The 17569-nt window shown below is 49.4% G+C and overlaps 2 protein-coding genes across 2 annotated transcripts; one reads left to right on the plus strand and one right to left on the minus strand.

Annotated features, from left to right (window-relative positions):
* The first annotated feature begins 5599 nt into the window (after nt 1–5599).
* Nucleotides 5600–6660, plus strand: LOC123146389 (chlorophyll a-b binding protein of LHCII type 1). Its single transcript, XM_044566052.1, has one exon. The coding sequence runs from the start codon at nt 5701–5703 to the stop codon at nt 6499–6501; it is 801 nt and encodes a 266-aa protein (XP_044421987.1). The 5' UTR covers nt 5600–5700; the 3' UTR covers nt 6502–6660.
* An 8465-nt stretch (nt 6661–15125) lies between these two features.
* Nucleotides 15126–17553, minus strand: LOC123146380 (uncharacterized). The gene is made up of 3 exons (XM_044566041.1): nt 16446–17553; nt 16289–16354; nt 15126–16192 (listed from the first exon to the last, which is right to left on the minus strand). The coding sequence occupies exons 1-3, from the start codon at nt 17465–17467 to the stop codon at nt 15439–15441; spliced, it is 1842 nt and encodes a 613-aa protein (XP_044421976.1). The 5' UTR covers nt 17468–17553; the 3' UTR covers nt 15126–15438.
* Between the last annotated feature and the right edge of the window lie 16 nt (nt 17554–17569).

Genomic DNA, 17569 nt, shown 5'->3' on the forward strand with positions numbered 1-17569 from the left:
GGCGTACTGCAAAACGGGACTCCACGGGGTACTGTTCATCTCCACCGTCGACCTCCTCCAGCATCCACGGGTTACCGTCGACCTCCTCTAGCCTCCACGGGCACCTCTTCATCCAGCGTCCACCGCACGCTACTCCACCGGCTACTGTTCAACCACCCCTCCACAGGCACCCCTCCACCGTCTACTGTTCATCCAGCCCTCCACACCACGGGGTCCTGTTCAACCACCCCTCCATGGCCACCCCTCCACCGTCTACTGTTCATCCAGCCCTCCACACAACGGGTTTCTGTTCATCCGAAGGCAACGCCACCGCTCACTATTCATCCACCCCCCGCAACGCTCACTGTTCATCCCAAAGGCAGCATCGATCGGCTTCAGTTAGCAGCAGTAGCGAAGGAATCGCTCCATCGGGTTCAGTTAACAGCCATCGATCGATCGCTCGGGTTCAGTAACGCGTAGCCTGCAGTGCAATGGGTTTAGTTAGAACCCAACCCCTCGCTCGGCTTCAGTTAGAGCCAACGCCTCGCACACACGCGCGTACGTACGAGAGAAACGCGCATCGCTCCGCCCCCGACCTCCCATCGTAACCGGCAACTCCCCGAAATTTTCCTCCCCCTCGCTTCTACCACGGTTTTTTCCGTCATGGACGGCCCAAAGAATGTCATGCAGTTGCGTCTCTGGCCCGCCCAGGATGAAAAGCCCATTTTCTGTCATGATTTTTTGTCATAGAAGTAGGAGCCCACCACATCTATGATGATACCGGGTTTTGTCACAATTATCGTCATAGAAGTGTCATATGTATGACAGAAAAAAAATTCATTCGGCCCAAAATGTCAGGGATGTGTATTTTTTTTGTAGTGATACCTTGATAAGATTTTGAAGTAGTTCAAAATGGAACAGTCAAAGAAAGAGTTCTTGCCTGTGTTGCAACGTGTGAAATTGAATAAGACTCAAAGCCTGACCACGGCAGAAGATAGAAAGAGAATGAAAGTCATTCCCTATGCCTCAACCATAGGTTCTATAAAGTATGCCATGCTGTGTACCAGATCTATTGTATACCTTACACTGATTTTGGCAAGGGAGTACAATAATGATCTAGGAGTAGATCACCGGACAGCGGTCAAAATTATCCTTAGTGAAATAAGGATATGTTTCTCGATTATGGAGGTGACAAAAAGGTTCATCGTAAAGGGTTACATCGATGCAAGTTTTGACACTGATCCAGATGACTCTAAGTCTCAATCTGGATACATATTGAAAGTGGGAGCAATCAGCTAGAGTAGCTCCGTGCAAGAGCATTGTTGACATAGAAATTTGCAAAATGCATACGGATTTCAATGTGGCAGACCCGTTGACTAAACTTCTCTCACAAGCAAAACATGATCACACCTTAGTACTCTTTGGGTGTTAATCACATAGCGATGTGAACTAGCTTATTGACTCTAGTAAACCCTTTGGGTGTTAATCACATGGTTATGTGAACTATTGGTGTTAAATCACATGGTGATGTGAACTAGATTATTGACTCTAGTGCAAGTGGGAGACCGAAGGAAATATGCCCTAGAGGCAATAATAAAGTTATTATTTATTTCCTTATATCATGATAAATGTTTATTATTCATGCTAGAATTGTATTAACCGGAAACATAATACATGTGTGAATATATAGACAAACATAGTGCCACTAGTATGCCTCTACTTGACTAGCTCGTTAATCAAAGATGGTTAAGTTTCCTAACCATAACATGAGTTTTCATTTGATTAACGGGATCACATCATTAGGAGAATGATGTGATTGATTTGACCCATTCTGTTAGCTTAGAACTTGATCATTTAGTATGTTGTTATTGCTTTCTTCATGACTTATACATGTTCCTATGACTATGAGATTATGCAACTCCCGTTTACCGGAGGAACACTTTGTGTGCTACCAAAGTCAAAACGTAACTGGGTGATTATAAAGGTGCTCTATAGGTATCTCCGAAGGTACTTGTTGGGTTGGCGTATTTCGAGATTAGGATTTGTCACTCCGATTGTCGGAGAGGTATCTCTGGGCCCACTCGGTAATGCACATCACTATAAGCCTTGCAAGCATTGCAATTAATGAGTTAGTTGTGGGATGATGTATTACGGCACGAGTAAAGAGACTTGCTGGTAACAAGATTAAACTAGGTATTGAGATACCGACAATCGAATCTCGGGCAAGTAACATACCGATGACAATGGGAACAACGTATGTTGTTATGCGGTTTGACCGATAAAAATCTTCGTAGAATATGTGGGAGCCAATATGAGCATCCAGGTTCCGCTATTGGTTATTGACCGGAGACGTGTCTTGGTCATGTCTACATAGTTCTCGAACCCGTAGGGTCCGCACGCTTAAAGTTTGATGAAGGTTATATTACGAGTTTATGTGTTTTGATGTACCGAAGGAGTTCGGAGTCCCGGATGAGATCGAGGACATGACGAGGAGTCTCGAAATGGTCGAGACGTAAAGATCGATATATTTGACGACTATATTCGGACATCGGAAAGGTTCCTAGTGATTCGGGTATTTTTCGGAGTACCGAAGAGTTACGGGAATTCGTATTGGGCCTTAATGGGCCATACGGGAAAGGAGAGAAATGCCCCAAAGGGTGGCCGCACCCCTCTCCATGGACTAGTCTGAATTGGACTAGGGAGGGGGGGCGCCCCCTTCCTTCCTTCTCCTTCTCCCTTCCCTTCTTCTACTCCAACAAGGAAATTAAGGAGGAGTCCTAATCCCGGTGGGAGTAGGACTCCTCCCTTGGCGCGCCCTCCTCCTAGGCCGGCCGCCTCCCCCCTTGATCCTTTATATACGGGGGCAGGGGGGCACCTCTAGACACAACAATTGATCTCTTGGATCTCTTAGCCGTGTGCGGTTCCCCCCTCCACCATAATCCACCTCGATAATATCGTAGCGGTGCTTAGGCGAAGCCCTGCATCGGTAGAACATCATCATCGTCACCACGCCGTCGTGCTGATGAAACTCTCCCTCAAAGCTCGGCCGGATCGGAGTTCGAGGAACGTCATCGAGCTGAACGTGTGCTGAACTCGGAGATGCCGTGCGTTCGGTACTTGATCGGTCGGATCGTGAAGACGTACGACTACATCAACTGTGTTGTGCTAACGCTTCCGCTTTCGGTCTATGATGGTACGTGGACACACTCTCCCCTCTTGTTGCTATGCATCACCATGATCTTGCGTGTGCGTAGGATTTTTTTTTTTGAAATACTACGTTCCCCAACAACATTGATGCTAGACTGGAAATTTTGCCAGTCTAATGTCGATTATGATATTAATGTAACATGTGGCGTATGATTATATTTCTGACCAAACATTGTTTGTAATAACGTGTCACACTACATTAAGTTCTTCTCCGCCATCCGCTCTATAGTGATGCAAATCTATATATGTTATAAAGACAATCCCCACTAGCGGAAATCCAGACAATCCCCACTTACGTTCTACGCTAAGGGAAAACTCGAAAGGTTAAAGGTTTGTAGCCAAAATGCTCATAGTAAAGAGAGAGGAGATCTGTTGTGATGACATATTTTATCTATGGAATTGTCATGATGCTCATGTCATGTTTTTATGTTGGCTTAAAGAATGTTTTACGTGGCTCAGCTAGAAGGTTTTGTCATGAAAGAAAGGTAACATAAGGCATGTTGTCTAAATAATTCATTTTATGAATTAAGTTAAACATTTATACAATGGTACCTTTAAGTCTGGGGGAGTAAGTTCACTACATTATGTAGATGAAAACTCACTCGCTAAACCAAGAATTTTGTATCTCCCAATAGTGACATATAGCATCTTAGTGTTTTTCCATGCATTAAATGTATGGAGAATCACCGGGGGACATAAGTCCAAGAGGATTACATGTCGTATTATGATGGAATACATCGATGGAGCCCAAAAGGAACACATTGTGCATTAGTGCAATATCTCAGTCGCTCATAAAGTCGAGGGCAATAAAGTTGGACATTTAAGTGTATGAGGAACCATTTAAACTGATCAGATAATGTCAGTTTCTTATGCTTCAGCTATCAGAAGCGTCATGTATTAAAGTATCACCACGTCCTCTTATTTACGATCAGGATATTTGGTAAAAAAATGTGTTTATTCCAGAACTAGACCATTGGAGAGCCGATATCAAGTTTTTGCAGTATATGCAAGGCAATAAAGATAACATGCTCACTCCGAACGAATTTGATAACCTCAAATTTGTGGGTTAATCAGACATTGGTTTGGCAAGATGTGTAGATATGAGGACTTTCATGTAAAGTTACATCTACACTGTTGCATGAGGAGATTCGTGAGGAGTTCATAAAGGAAAATCATGAAATAATCAATGATGCAAACGAATTCATGGCATGTTAAGAGGCTATCGGGCACGTTGTATGTGAAAGGAATCTTATTGCTGAAATGGTAGTGGTACTGTGGTAGACAACATACTTAATCAACTTACTTCGATCATGAACATGTAGTTCTCTATGCGAGTAACAACTAGTCAATTGGTATTGCCAAAACCACTGACTTTATGTCATTGTTGTGAAATATAGAGTTCATGATCAAACATACGATGTTTGATTTGTAAGTTTTTGAGGTTCCTCTAAGCAAGGCTTAGCATTTACCCTTTTATGATAAGGTTGTCGGCATGGGTTAGGGAAGCTTTTTGATCCTGGAAATTTAGGACCATCAAATAAACCAACTCCCATAAAGTATTATGTATTCCATTTTGAGGTAGATGATATACTATAAGTATTGAGGTTAAGCGACACTTCATCCCTAGATCGCCATTGTTACTGATTTCAGATAAAAGAAAGTCCCTTTTTGACATATATCTGTATATTGTATACACGAATATAGGATCCGCTATACCCTAGAAAAATCTTTTCCAATACTGGAATAGACAGATTTAGTAGAGAACAACTTGTTACCATTGACCAGTCAACTAAGAATCCAGACGGTGCTTGGAGGGGATATCAATTTGGAGATGGAAAACATCAGGAACAATATCTAGGCAACTCTTTACTTCCCTACAAAAAAAGAGTGTACGAGTAGACAAATGGATACCACCGAGCAGCTCAATATCTAGGCAAGCTTGCGAAAAATGTCAAGTTGCAGTTAACCAGCTTGGGATAAGAACAACCGTCACTCTGAAAACTACATCTGCCATCCCCTTCACGACACCTACGTTTTTCACAGCCTCTCACGGCTAAAACCGACGCTTCCCACGTGAACGGGCGCTACGTTTACGTCTGCGTCCCCAGTGAAATTATCAGCGACGAGCGCCAACTGCCAAGTGGAGTGAGCACTGAGCAGACAGACAGACACACCCGTGATCTGAAGAAATCCGAGGAAAAACCCACGGCCACGAGAAAATCCACGGCACCCAATCGCCAACCCCCACGGCGATCCCGAGCCGCAGCCACACCTGTTCCCTCCACCCTGAGGCTCTCGCCGCGCCACCTCGCCCGCGATATCCACCCCGCCAATGGCGTCCGAGCTCCAGATTTTTCTGGCCCCCGCACGTCTCATCCCCTTCCCCTTCCTCCCGCCGGGTTAAATAGCCGCCTCCGCCGCTCCTCTCAAACCATCCCGCCATACACCACCACAGCCCCACTCCTAGAGAGCACGCACATCGGACACGCACGAAGTCTCCTCGACCAGCGAGCAATGGCGACCACCGCGATGGCGCTCTCCCCCTCCTCCTTCGCCGGGAAGGCGGTGAAGGACCTGCCGTCGTCGGCGCTCTTCGGGGAGGCGCGCGTCACCATGCGCAAGACCGCGGCCAAGGCCAAGCCGGTGTCGTCGGGCAGCCCGTGGTACGGCTCCGACCGCGTGCTCTACCTCGGCCCGCTATCCGGCGACCCCCCGAGCTACCTCACCGGTGAGTTCCCCGGCGACTACGGATGGGACACCGCGGGGCTCTCGGCCGACCCCGAGACCTTCGCCAAGAACCGGGAGCTGGAGGTGATCCACTGCCGGTGGGCCATGCTGGGCGCGCTCGGCTGCGTCTTCCCGGAGCTGCTCGCCCGCAACGGCGTCAAGTTCGGCGAGGCCGTGTGGTTCAAGGCCGGCTCCCAGATCTTCAGCGAGGGCGGCCTCGACTACCTCGGCAACCCCAGCCTCGTCCATGCGCAGAGCATCCTCGCCATCTGGGCCTGCCAGGTCGTGCTCATGGGCGCCGTCGAGGGCTACCGCGTCGCCGGCGGCCCGCTCGGCGAGATCGTCGACCCGCTCTACCCCGGCGGCAGCTTCGACCCCCTGGGCCTCGCTGACGACCCCGAGGCGTTCGCGGAGCTCAAGGTGAAGGAGATCAAGAACGGCCGCCTCGCCATGTTCTCCATGTTCGGCTTCTTCGTGCAGGCCATCGTCACCGGCAAGGGCCCTCTCGAGAACCTCGCCGACCACCTTGCCGACCCCGTCAACAACAACGCCTGGGCCTTTGCCACCAACTTCGTGCCCGGCAAGTAAGCTGCTAGGTGTTGTGTTATGTCTGGAAACCGACCGTGCACGTACGTACGTACGCGATCAAGTGTGCGCATGCATGCGTGCATGCAGCTGGGTTTCGTTTGTACTACAACCATGCATGATGTAAAGTACGAAGGTTGAATGCAAAAGGCTGTTGTTAGACATGATGATCTCTTAGGATCAACCTGAGCATGCAATCACCTGTGTTAATTAACCGGTAGTTGATCTTGCAATCGATCGGCTTTCAGTTTCTTAGTTCAGTGGATGCTTATCATACAGTGGCCGGCAGTGGATCTTTACAGCAGTAAAAGTAGATGTCTTTGGCGAGAATCAAGAGGAACTTTTTTTCCAAGTGGAGAACAAATAATCTGTCTGAAAGTTGAACTTGAAACCACCGTTAAGTAATCTACGGCAATCTGACGAACCTCTCCATGAATGGCGAATCCATCGGCGAGAAGCTACGTCGCAAGCTAAAGCAGGCAGCAGAACTTTCAGGAACATTGCCCACCCTAACAAGCAGCAGGAATCCTGAAGGAAAAGAGGACCTTTCAGAAATGACAGAGTAAGCATGTACTAGATTTGAAGGCTTCAAGACACAAAACTGAAGAAACTAGAAATGCATGGCCTAAAGAGTCACTAGAAGAAAATTAAATTAGCATCACAAGATTTTATGGGCTGCAAAGGTATGATGCCATGCCAGGCAACACATTCAGTGAAGGTGGGGCGTAAAAGATAGCATTAGCAGTACAGCAAAACAAATCAAAATTTCAAACGGCGCCATAATCTTGCTCCAGGGAAGAAGAATATAAAGAGAAATATATTCAGACCAGCGAGTCAAGAACAAAATTCACTTGGCATCATCAGCCGGTACAGTAATTACGTATGATGTTTCTGTTGTTTGAACACCCAATAATCCTCAGACACATACTCCCTCCGTAAACGAATATAAGAGTGTTTAGATAGTGATCTGAACGCTCTTATATTTCTTTACGGAGGGAGTACTAGGTACCAAATCACTACACTTGCTGGAAACTGTAATCATGAGGAGTGGTAGTTTGTAGCTACAATACATGCACTGCCTTTTCTGGTAGTTGATAGCACCTGGACTAGTACATGGTAGTAGCACCACACACAACAAAGTACAACTTGCTCTCCAAATCACAAAGCAATACGGCATACAGCTCTTGAGCAGTTCGACTGAACATATATGCCGTGAGGTCCTCACGCCGTGTCGCCGTGGGTCTTCTTCATCAGGCGAGCCCGAGCTATAGCCACCGTAACGATGGCAACAAGAGTCGGGACTATATACACACACGCACAGGGCGCACAGGTCCGTTGTGAGCGACATCGAGTAGCAGATAGCCATTGATCGACGACGGCGTGATTCATCAGAACATTTAGCGTCTCAGGATCAGATAGATAGACAAAAGCGCTACACATGCACAAACGGGGGTACGGGTATCTGCAGAGGGGTTCATGAAAGGAGAAGGATTTGCATGCAAGTTATACTGAGTCGGTCGGAAAGGCTGTTTACTGCTCCTTGCAGTATACCGTTTGTCAAGTCTTGGCCCCTCAGAAAATTATATATCTTGAAGAAACAAAAAACAAAAATGTGAATGTGTATCTGTGAGATGTACTAGCTAGAGGGGAGGTATATATCAAGAGAATAGTGGATTACATCACAATTCTCGAAGCTAAAAAGACTTTGAATAACTAGTTAAACTAGATGATACCCCGTGAATTGATGCGGAATGAAATCGGTTGCAAAATCCTTGGTTGTATAATAAGCGTGATACATATTATATATTGCATTTAATTATTCTATAGTTTGCAGATATTTATTGAATTTAAGTAGCATAATAAGCGAACTGATATCCTGCAAAAAGTAAAAAACGATCTGATAAAAGGTCTCTTAAATAGGGTTCAACTTTATTGCAGCTTGCAAAGACAGAAGGATCTGTATATGTAAGGAAACAAATTCGTAGATAATTACCCGTCAATCAAATTGCCTACAAAGTTTGCGAAGATCACCAGCACATTAACCCATGCATTCATGGAACGCTCGTACTCTTCAGAGCACTTCGTCTGTTCCTCATTCCATCCACGGCGAGACTTGTAGGCGATGATCCGCAGAGTACCGTAGATCAAGCCATACACGAAGACAGTTCTCCAGATGACAATGTATCAGGGATCAACTACTTAGCTATATAGGGTTTTGGGGGGGGGGGGGCATTGGTCCCCTTCCCCTCACTAACTATTTCTTTAATACTTGTTTATGAGAGAGATTAACGTATGCTCGGGCCATGACCTTTTCGAAACCGGAGCCCACCACGTCCATTGAAATAGGTATTGTCGATAACAAAAACTACGGCGATGCTGAAACCGGAGCCCACCACCATGACCAGCGAGTTTTTTTGCTACATCCATTTTAATGGTGATGATTGGTGGCCGTGTTCGTGCAACCCTATGCTGTGAACGTCGACGGAGGAAAAAACGTCAACCAGCATGGGAAAATGTTTCAACTGACACGAGAAAAAGCTTCAACGGGTTGCAAGCGGTGCTGCTGAGAGCTGCAGGCCGGCAGCACGGTGGTGTTGCGACGGACGTGCTACAATGGCGGCACGGTGGTCCTGCGGCGTGCTACGTCTAGCACCACGGCTTGCTGGAACCATTCGCGGCCGGAACTGGAACTGGAAGACGATGGATACCGCAGTTGGCGACGGCCGGAGAGCCGGCGACGACTAGCCAGCGATGCTACAACCTCTGGCGAGGAAGGGGCAAATAGATACGGCGCAGCAACAATCATGTGGATGCTTTTTTTTCTTTGAGCGGTGCTGTGACGGGGTTGGTAGTCGCCGCGGACGCCAGCTGCCGTTGTTTCCCCTCGCGTGAGATGTGCTGTTTGGTTGACCTTTTCCCTTTTTTCTCCTGTACGCGTGGGTGTACGCGTGAGAGCTGGACGAAGAACGAATACCGCTTCGATCCAACCGTAGTTAATGGGCAGATCGTTCGGCTGCGCGGCGACCGGCCCAAATTTGGGCCGGCGCGCCGGCGCCTAGCACCCGCCATTCAGTTTCCCTTTGTGCAAATCTCACGAGAGAGGTCTCCAAAGGTGTGACCCTGTCTGCTTTGCTAGAGTGTTCATCAGGCATAGCTCCTCAACGCTGGCTAAACACATACCGTATTAAAAATTTAAAACGACAAATTCAGTCATAAATTACATTAGGCAAACAAAATATATATTAGGAAAACCATACAGAGGCCGCAGGCATTAAGATAACTCTACTAATCAAACAACGTGATCACCAAAAGGATGCATTCCATTGAGGACAGCAACAAGTAGGGCTGAACCAAAAGCTCGTAGCTCACGAGCTTAATGAGCGCTCGATAGTTTGGCTCGTTAAGCTCGGAGCTCGCTTCTTAATGAACAGAGCCAATCATAGATTTCAGCTTGTTAAGCTTAATGAGTTTAACGAACGAGCTAACGAGTTTCACGAGTAGCTTGTTAAACTCGTTAGTAACAACATAACACATATTTTCATCTTACGTGACAAATTTTTTGTAGTAACTCAGCCCATCAATCAATCTAATCGACATATGAGGCAACAAACTAGTGCATTTCTATCTGTAGTCACCATATTTCATCTTGAAAACCACACCTATACATTCATCCTGCATATCGAAACACATTATAATCTGTTAACGAGCGCTCGCGAGCGCTCACGAGCTTAACGAGTTTCAAACGAGTCGAGCCGAGCAGGGTTTTCTGCTCGTTAATCTTAATGAGCTTAACGAGCCGAGCCTTAACGAGCACGAGCTTAACGAGTACGAGCTTAACGAGTCGAGCTGCTCGTTAGTCCACCCCTAGCAACAAGATTATCTATTGACCAAAGTTAAAAGAAAATCTATCGACCAGATTTGCACAGATGTCAGTTATCGACCATTAGCAAGAACTTGTTTCAATTGCATATCATAAGGAATTCGAAGAACTGCTTCAAGTACAGTATTGGGCCGGGAAGCACAGCTTGGGGAACTTCAATATCGACGGGCTTGCTAGCTACTCCCTCTGTCCCAAAATATAAGAACGTTTTTAACACTATACTAGTGTCAGAAACGTTCTTATATTATGGGACGGAGGGAGTAAATGGCAATTGGCACATACAATATTTATACCGAAAAAGGCTTTCGCCCCGCTTTATAAATAAAGCAAACCGCCACAAGACATACAACCAAAGCAGGTTCACACACACACACCACCCGAGTATCACAACAAAGTACGAAGGTTCTGCTGAGGGCACAGCTCAACAAGCCCAAAAGAAAGAGAAAAAACAGAGCCTGCCCAGCGCAGGGAATCTAGTCAGGCTCCGGCGGAGGCGGCGGGGGCGGCGGCGACAGGCGGACGGCCATCGAGCGGAGATCGGCGATGAAGGCTGAGATGGCGTCCCGGTCCGGGGGGCGGCTAAGCGGCCGCCAAAGCTGCAAGAAACCCGAGAATTTGTAGAGAGCGTCAGTAGCGCGACGAAGAGGAGTACGCTGGATCACAAGCTTATTGCGAACGGTCCAAAGAGTCCAGGCAAGAACCCCAACCTCCAGCCACCTAATGTGGCGAGAGGACATGGGGGACAATTGAAGTTCAGCAAATAAGTCCGGGAAATTGGTGTGGCACCAACTTCCACCAACAATCTTGCGAAAGCAGCTCCAGAGGAACTGGGCGGAGACGCAGGCGAAGAAGATGTGGTTGGAGTCTTCAGGAACATCACAGAGGGGGCAGATACCAGTGCCCGGGCCATTGCGCTTGACCCGTCCACGAATCCACTGCCACATGAAGATGCGAATCTTTAGGGGGACGCGGACGGACCACACCATCGATAAGGGGAGGGGAGCGGAGGAGGGGGCAATGGCCAGGTAGAGCGATTTGGTAGAGAACTGGCCCGACGGCTCCAAGTGCCAGCGCACAAGGTCCGGACCCCCATCCACCAACGGCTCATGCAGAGCAACACAGTCAAGCAACTCACGCCAAGCGGCGGATTCCGCCGGCCCAAAGGGCCGACGGAAAGCAAGGCGCCCTAAGTCAAGAAGGGCCCTATCAACAGAAATCATAGGGTCGACGGAGATAGAGAAGAGGGTGGGGAAGCGGGCCGCAAAGGGAGAGTCGCCGGCCCAGTGATCAAACCAGAATAGCGTCAAGAGGCCGGACCCCACCGAGATAGAGGTACCAATGCGGAGCACCGGGACAAGATGGACGAGAGACTGCCAGAACTGAGATCCGCCCGATTTCTGGCAGAAGGCAAGGGGTTGACCACGCAGGTACTTATTCCGGATAATGTCCAGCCAGAGGCCACCATGACCCTGCGCGATACGCCACAGCCACCGGGATAGAAGGGCAATATTCATCCGTTTAGACCACATGATGCCCAAGCCACCCTGCTCCCTGGGCTTGCAGATGTCAGGCCAGCTGACCATGTGATACTTCTGCTTGCCATGCTCGCCAGCCCAGTAGAATCGGGACTGAATTTTGGCGATCTCCTTATGGAGAGATTCATGAAGGCTGTAGAAACTCATAAGAAACAAGAGGAGGCTGGACAGGGATGAGTTGATAAGGATAGTCCGGGCCGCCTTAGAGAGCCACCTCCCCTGCCAGGGCTCGCACCGGGACTGGAGCTTGGTCACGGAGGGCCGCAGGTCCGCGACAGAGAGACGCGAGTCACTAATGGGCGTCCCAAGGTAGGTAGTGGGGAAAGAGCCCAGGCGGCAATTAAGTCTGTTGGCAATGGCCACAGAATCAGAGGGGGAATATCCCATCACCATCACATCACTCTTATCAAAGTTGATCTTGAGGCCCGACATCTGTTGGAAGCAAAGAAGGAGGAACTTGAGGTTGGTGATGTCCATCTCCGAGCCTTCGACCATGATGATCGTGTCGTCAGCATACTGGAGGATGGAGATCCCCGAGCCCCCAGAGAGGTGGGGGGTAATCCCTCGGATGTGGCCAGTGGCTTTTGCCTTATCCAGAATGGAGGCCAAAGCGTCCACGACCATATTGAAGAGGAACGGGGAGAAGGGGTCGCCTTGGCGCACCCCACATAGGGTAGGGAAGAAGGGACCGATCTCGCCATTGATGTTGACCGCCGTGCGACCGCAAGAGACCATTTGCATGACTCTCGTGATCCACCGGTCGTCAAAGCCCTTCTGAAGAAGGACTTCCCTAAGGAAGGTCCAGCTAACCGTGTCATAGGCTTTATGGAAATCGATCTTCAGAAAGATCGCCTTCAGGCGCTTGACCCGGACCTCATGAAGAACCTCATGAAGCACCAGGACACCATCCAGGATGTACCGACCCTTAATGAAGGCCGATTGGTTAGGGTGGGTAATCCGATCAGCTAGCAGGGTCACCCTATTGGCGTACCCCTTGGCCAGGATCCGGAAGATCACGTTAATGACCGTGATCGGGCGGAACTGGCGGATGTCAGCCGCCCCAGGGACCTTGGGGATGAGGGAGATGGTCCCGAAGTTGAGGCGACCTAGGTCAATGGATCCCACAAAGAATTCATCAAAGATGGCCAAGACCTCTGGTTTAATCACGTTCCAGAAGGTCTGGAAGAAAATGACCGGAAGACCGTCCGGGCCCGGCGCAGAGGAGGAGTTCATACCCTTGATGGCCTCCCAGACCTCCTGCTCAGAGAAGGGAGCTGTCAGGGACGCGTTCTCCGCGTCAGAAACTAGTTGGGCGCCGGCCCAACAATCAGGGGCGAGAGAGATGCCGCTCCTAGGAGCAGGAGAGAAGAGGGACCGATAGAAACCGTCGACATGGGTGCGGATGTCACGGGGATCCTGAAGGAGGGTTTCCCCATCCCACAGGCAGGGGATGGTGTTGCGTCTACGGCGACCGTTGGCAATCGCCTGGAAGTAAGCCGTATTCGCGTCTCCCTTCAGGACCCAACGCTGAGCGCCCCGAAGGCGCCAATATGCTTCCTCATCGGTGTAAATCACGGAGAGCTGGTCTTCGAGGTCATAGCGGGAAAGCCACTCGTCCGGGGAGAGACCCACCGCGTCAGCCCGAAAGTCGAGGGCCTGGATCGCGGTAAGCAACGCCTTCTTACGCTCCCTGGCGTCACGGCCCAGGTTGGCCCCCCAACCCTTCATAAATTGCCGTCCACGCTTCGCACAGAAGTGCCACGTGTCAATAGCAGAAGGGTGGCGAGGGTGGGGGTGGGCCCGAGCCTCGATCCACCGAGCACACACGGCGTCGGTAAAACCCGCCTGGGAGAGCCAGAAAGTCTCGAAGCGGAACCGAGGGGGGATCGGCGGACGTTCGTCCACGGAGGAGAGAAGCAAGGGGACATGGTCCGAACCAATCCGGGTGATGGCGCGGAGAGAGGCTAGGGGGCAACGGAGGTCCCATTCCGGGGAAACTAGGACCCCGTCCAAGACGGACAGGGTCGGGGAGGCTTGTCGGTTGGTCCAGGTAAACCGGGCCCCAACCTGATCAATCTCCCGGAGGGCGAGGTCGGCAATGAAGTCCATCCACGCACGTGCTAGATCGGTGCCAGAATGTAATTTTTGTGCATTCTGCAAGAAGAAAAGTTATGTACAGAGAAAAACATGGGAAGGAGCTCATAGCAGCATTCAGAGAAAGCATCACAACCAATATTCTCCCAGACCCTACGTCGACCAAAGCTACATGGATTGGTGTCCACCATTCATCCGAAAGGAAACAAGCAACCGACCAGGCACCTATCGACAAAGCTTTGTTCAGGCCCTTCATTAAGCATCCTATTCGCACCCAGCCAACAGGGGGTTCCCCTGACTCTGGAACAGGAGACCTTTCATGGTCGCCGCATTTCTCCGACGAAACATATACTCCATTGCACGATTCATTGATTCAACCAACCTGTCGACACGACGAGGAGGATTTCTCACCTGTACTTCAGAATCCTTCTCACTTCTTAGTTCAGAAGTTCCATCCTCGCGCGCTCTGTACACCGCTCTGTTTTGGTAACCGCTCGAGATATTCGGTTACCGCGCGGTTACCACGTTTATCGCTCCCTCACGATAAACACTCATACCGAGCAAAAAATCCCGATTTTTTGAAATATTTGAATTCAAACGATCGCCTTGTAGTTAAATAAGCTGCATCTGTGTTTTAAACAGAGAACTTATCGTGGCCCAGTGGCAAAAGGTGTTTTATCGCCAGACGTTGGTCGAGGGTTCTACTCGGGCTACGCACTGCTTTTCTAAACTTTTAGAGATGCAAAAGTTTTTACCTATGAAAAATTCTGCAGAAGACAGGGAACGAACTCGGGGCGCCTGAGCAAGGGATAGCTGCGGGTTGAGAGCCACTACGGTAGAACAACTTTACTGACTATTAATAGTTAAAAGCTCATCTATATATAACTCAAAAAAATTGAATTCAAAATTTGGTTTTAAATTTCGTCCGATTTTTTTTCGGTAATTCGTGGTTACCGTGGTTACCGAGAATCTCGGTGCCCCTCGCCTGAGCAAGGGATAGCTGCGGGTTGAGAGCCACTACGGTAGAACAACTTTACTGACTATTAATAGTTAAAAGCTCATCTATATATAACTCAAAAAAATTGAATTCAAAATTTGGTTTTAAATTTCGTCCGATTTTTTTCCGGTAATTCGTGGTTACCGTGGTTACCGAGAATCTCGGTGCCCCTCGAGAAAAAAATCTCCACTTGGGATCCAAAACCTTGGTACTCCGTTGGAAATTTCTCGCTCGCTCACTTCAAGTACTGTATCTAGCACTCTCAAGTTCAATCCTTCATACAGATCCTTGCACTGAGTTGCCGGCTTGCCGCATCGCTATCGATGTGGAATCTAGTAAGAAATATGGCTAGAATCAACAAATGTACCCATCAGAAAGAGACCCCAAAGCATGTGGTTCCGATTACTTCCTCTCGATCAATTCCTTCCACTTGATCAATGAGAGGTGTGACACAAAGGATTTTCAGAGAGTAGTTCATAAGCAGCAAGCCCACGATTTGAGCATGTGTAGATAAAACCATCCACAAATACACATGCGCCGTTTAAAAGGCGGTTTCTAGGCATAGCCCTTGGCAGGTATTCTCCCCATAGAGTCCAAGGCACGACAACATGCCACTTCATTGCACCGATGTCAAACCGAAGACAAGAACATGTGATACTATCAGAGACTATAAAGGAATCATCACCCAGTGCTACATATCCCGAGAGCTTGACCTTCCTGTCAAGAACATAAGACTGGTCTGTGTGGCAGCGCACCCATGAGGTGGATCCAGGAGGAGAAACAGAGTGGGCCTTAGAGTAAACTTGGAGAGTTTCAGTAAGAGCAAAAGTCTCTCGACCAACTTGGATAACCATAACAAAAGGATCAACAGAAACAGGCCGTCGTGCAAGGATATCCATAGTGTGACATGTGGTGTCCAGATTAATCACATCCATGCCATCTTTTAGGAATGAGACAGCACATAGATCTGAGCTACTCCGAAAAAAATGCCTGTGACCATGATCATCTCCATGTACAATGTAATGTGGTTTGAGAGGAGGGTCTGTTTCTAACTCTAGAATCTCATCCAGACTGGTTTTATAGATAAATGATTGTGAACCACCTTGGCAGATAATAAACAAGATATCCTTGTCAATATGGATAGGTGGTGGCTTCACGTACCTAGGAGGACTTGGTGGGAGATAATGCCTGCATGTGCAAGAAGCAAAATGTGTCATGCAATAATTAAAAAGCTTGGAAGGTAGGCACAAAGAAAGAAACTTGGAACCAAATTAATATCTAGACCTGCAAGGATCATCAGGCACTTGGTCTTCATGGGGTTGAGGCAGCATCTTCTCGTCCATATACTCTCTAAGTGGTTGATTAGTGGACAAATTAAAAGAGTAATTTGTAAGCAAGATGACCAAAATGAACACATGGATTAGTGGAGACAAAAACTTACTGCACAAAGCATAATTGAAAGTCATGGATGTGTTTCATGGGCAACATGTCGAGCCGGCGGAAGGTGGAGTGCAGGACCTTGACATCCCAGGGCAGGGGAGCAATGTGGAAGGTGGTGACAAAGGCATGTAGGTGGTCACACCCGCATGAGAGGTCGAGGCTGATCCAGACGGAGCACAGGACCCCCGAGCCGAGATGGGCGAGGAAGCCATCTCCTGTCATCACAATGAAAGGACAGACGGAGTCGATCCTCGCAGGCGGATGCAGCTTGATCCTTGGCTCCTCATCTGCCGGTGTGAGCTTGTATTCGTAGACCACGTTGTTCCACAGCATGTAGATGGCGTTGCTCTCTTGTGCGTACAGGCCACGGCCATTGATAGGGACGTAGTGGTCGTCTGAGGTAGTGTGGATTACCTTGGTCCAGCCGGAGTCCGGGGCGGAGCAATCGAAGGTGAAGAAGAGGCCATTCTGGAGGGAGATGAGAATCATGGTGCCCCCGTCCCGGCCGTGGCCGGGGAGCACCGCGTAGCCCTGGAGGAAGCTGCCACCCCAGATGGGGAACGAGCGGTCGAATTTGCAATGGTGGATGGAGGGGCTGCCGACCTGCTCCCAGCATCCTCCGGCTACGCCCTCTTCCTCCTCGTGGATGACGAGGCGTTGCACCACCACGTGGAAACTGGAGATAGAGCAGCGGTCCGCGGACACGGCCCATAGGTGGCCGTCCGCGGAGATGGGCATGCACCGGCCTTGCGTGCTCCAGGCCAGCGGAGGGAGGGGCGCTTCAGCCCGCAGCTCCTCCTCGGCGGCTTCCAGCTGCAGCCGCAGGGCGTGGGTTGGCTCGTTCTCCTCCTGCTGCACGACGCAGAGGGAGCGGCCGTCCGGAGCCAGGGCGGCGTCGGCCCCCAGGCTGCACCCCGGCGGCCTTTCGAGGTCGTGAAAGATCTCCAGCACCTCGTTGCTCCGGCCGGAGATCCGCCCCGATCTCGCCACGCGGAGACGGTGGAAGCGTAGGGCGCCCCTCATGACGCCGACGAGCAGCGACCAGGCAGGGCCCTCGTCGGCGTTCAAGGGAATGTCGACGAAATCGTTGCCGGGGAAGACCTGAGGGAGCGGGGCCGCCCTCTT

This window comes from Triticum aestivum, chromosome 1B, assembly GCF_018294505.1.
Source record: "Triticum aestivum cultivar Chinese Spring chromosome 1B, IWGSC CS RefSeq v2.1, whole genome shotgun sequence".
Taxonomy (NCBI): Eukaryota; Viridiplantae; Streptophyta; class Magnoliopsida; order Poales; family Poaceae; genus Triticum; species Triticum aestivum.

Excerpts from the sequence above, each read along its gene's own strand:
- LOC123146389 (XM_044566052.1), top strand. The coding sequence starts at position 5,701 with ATGGCGACCACCGCGATGGCGCTCTCCCCCTCCTCCTTCGCCGGGAAG.
- LOC123146380 (XM_044566041.1), bottom strand. The coding sequence starts at position 17,467 with ATGAGGGGCGCCCTACGCTTCCACCGTCTCCGCGTGGCGAGATCGGGG. Across the intron at positions 16,355-16,445 it reads TTTCAATTATGCTTTGTGCA|AGAGTATATGGACGAGAAGA; the intron begins GTAAGTTTTTGT and ends TCAACCACTTAG. Across the intron at positions 16,193-16,288 it reads GTGCCTGATGATCCTTGCAG|GCATTATCTCCCACCAAGTC; the intron begins GTCTAGATATTA and ends TTGCACATGCAG.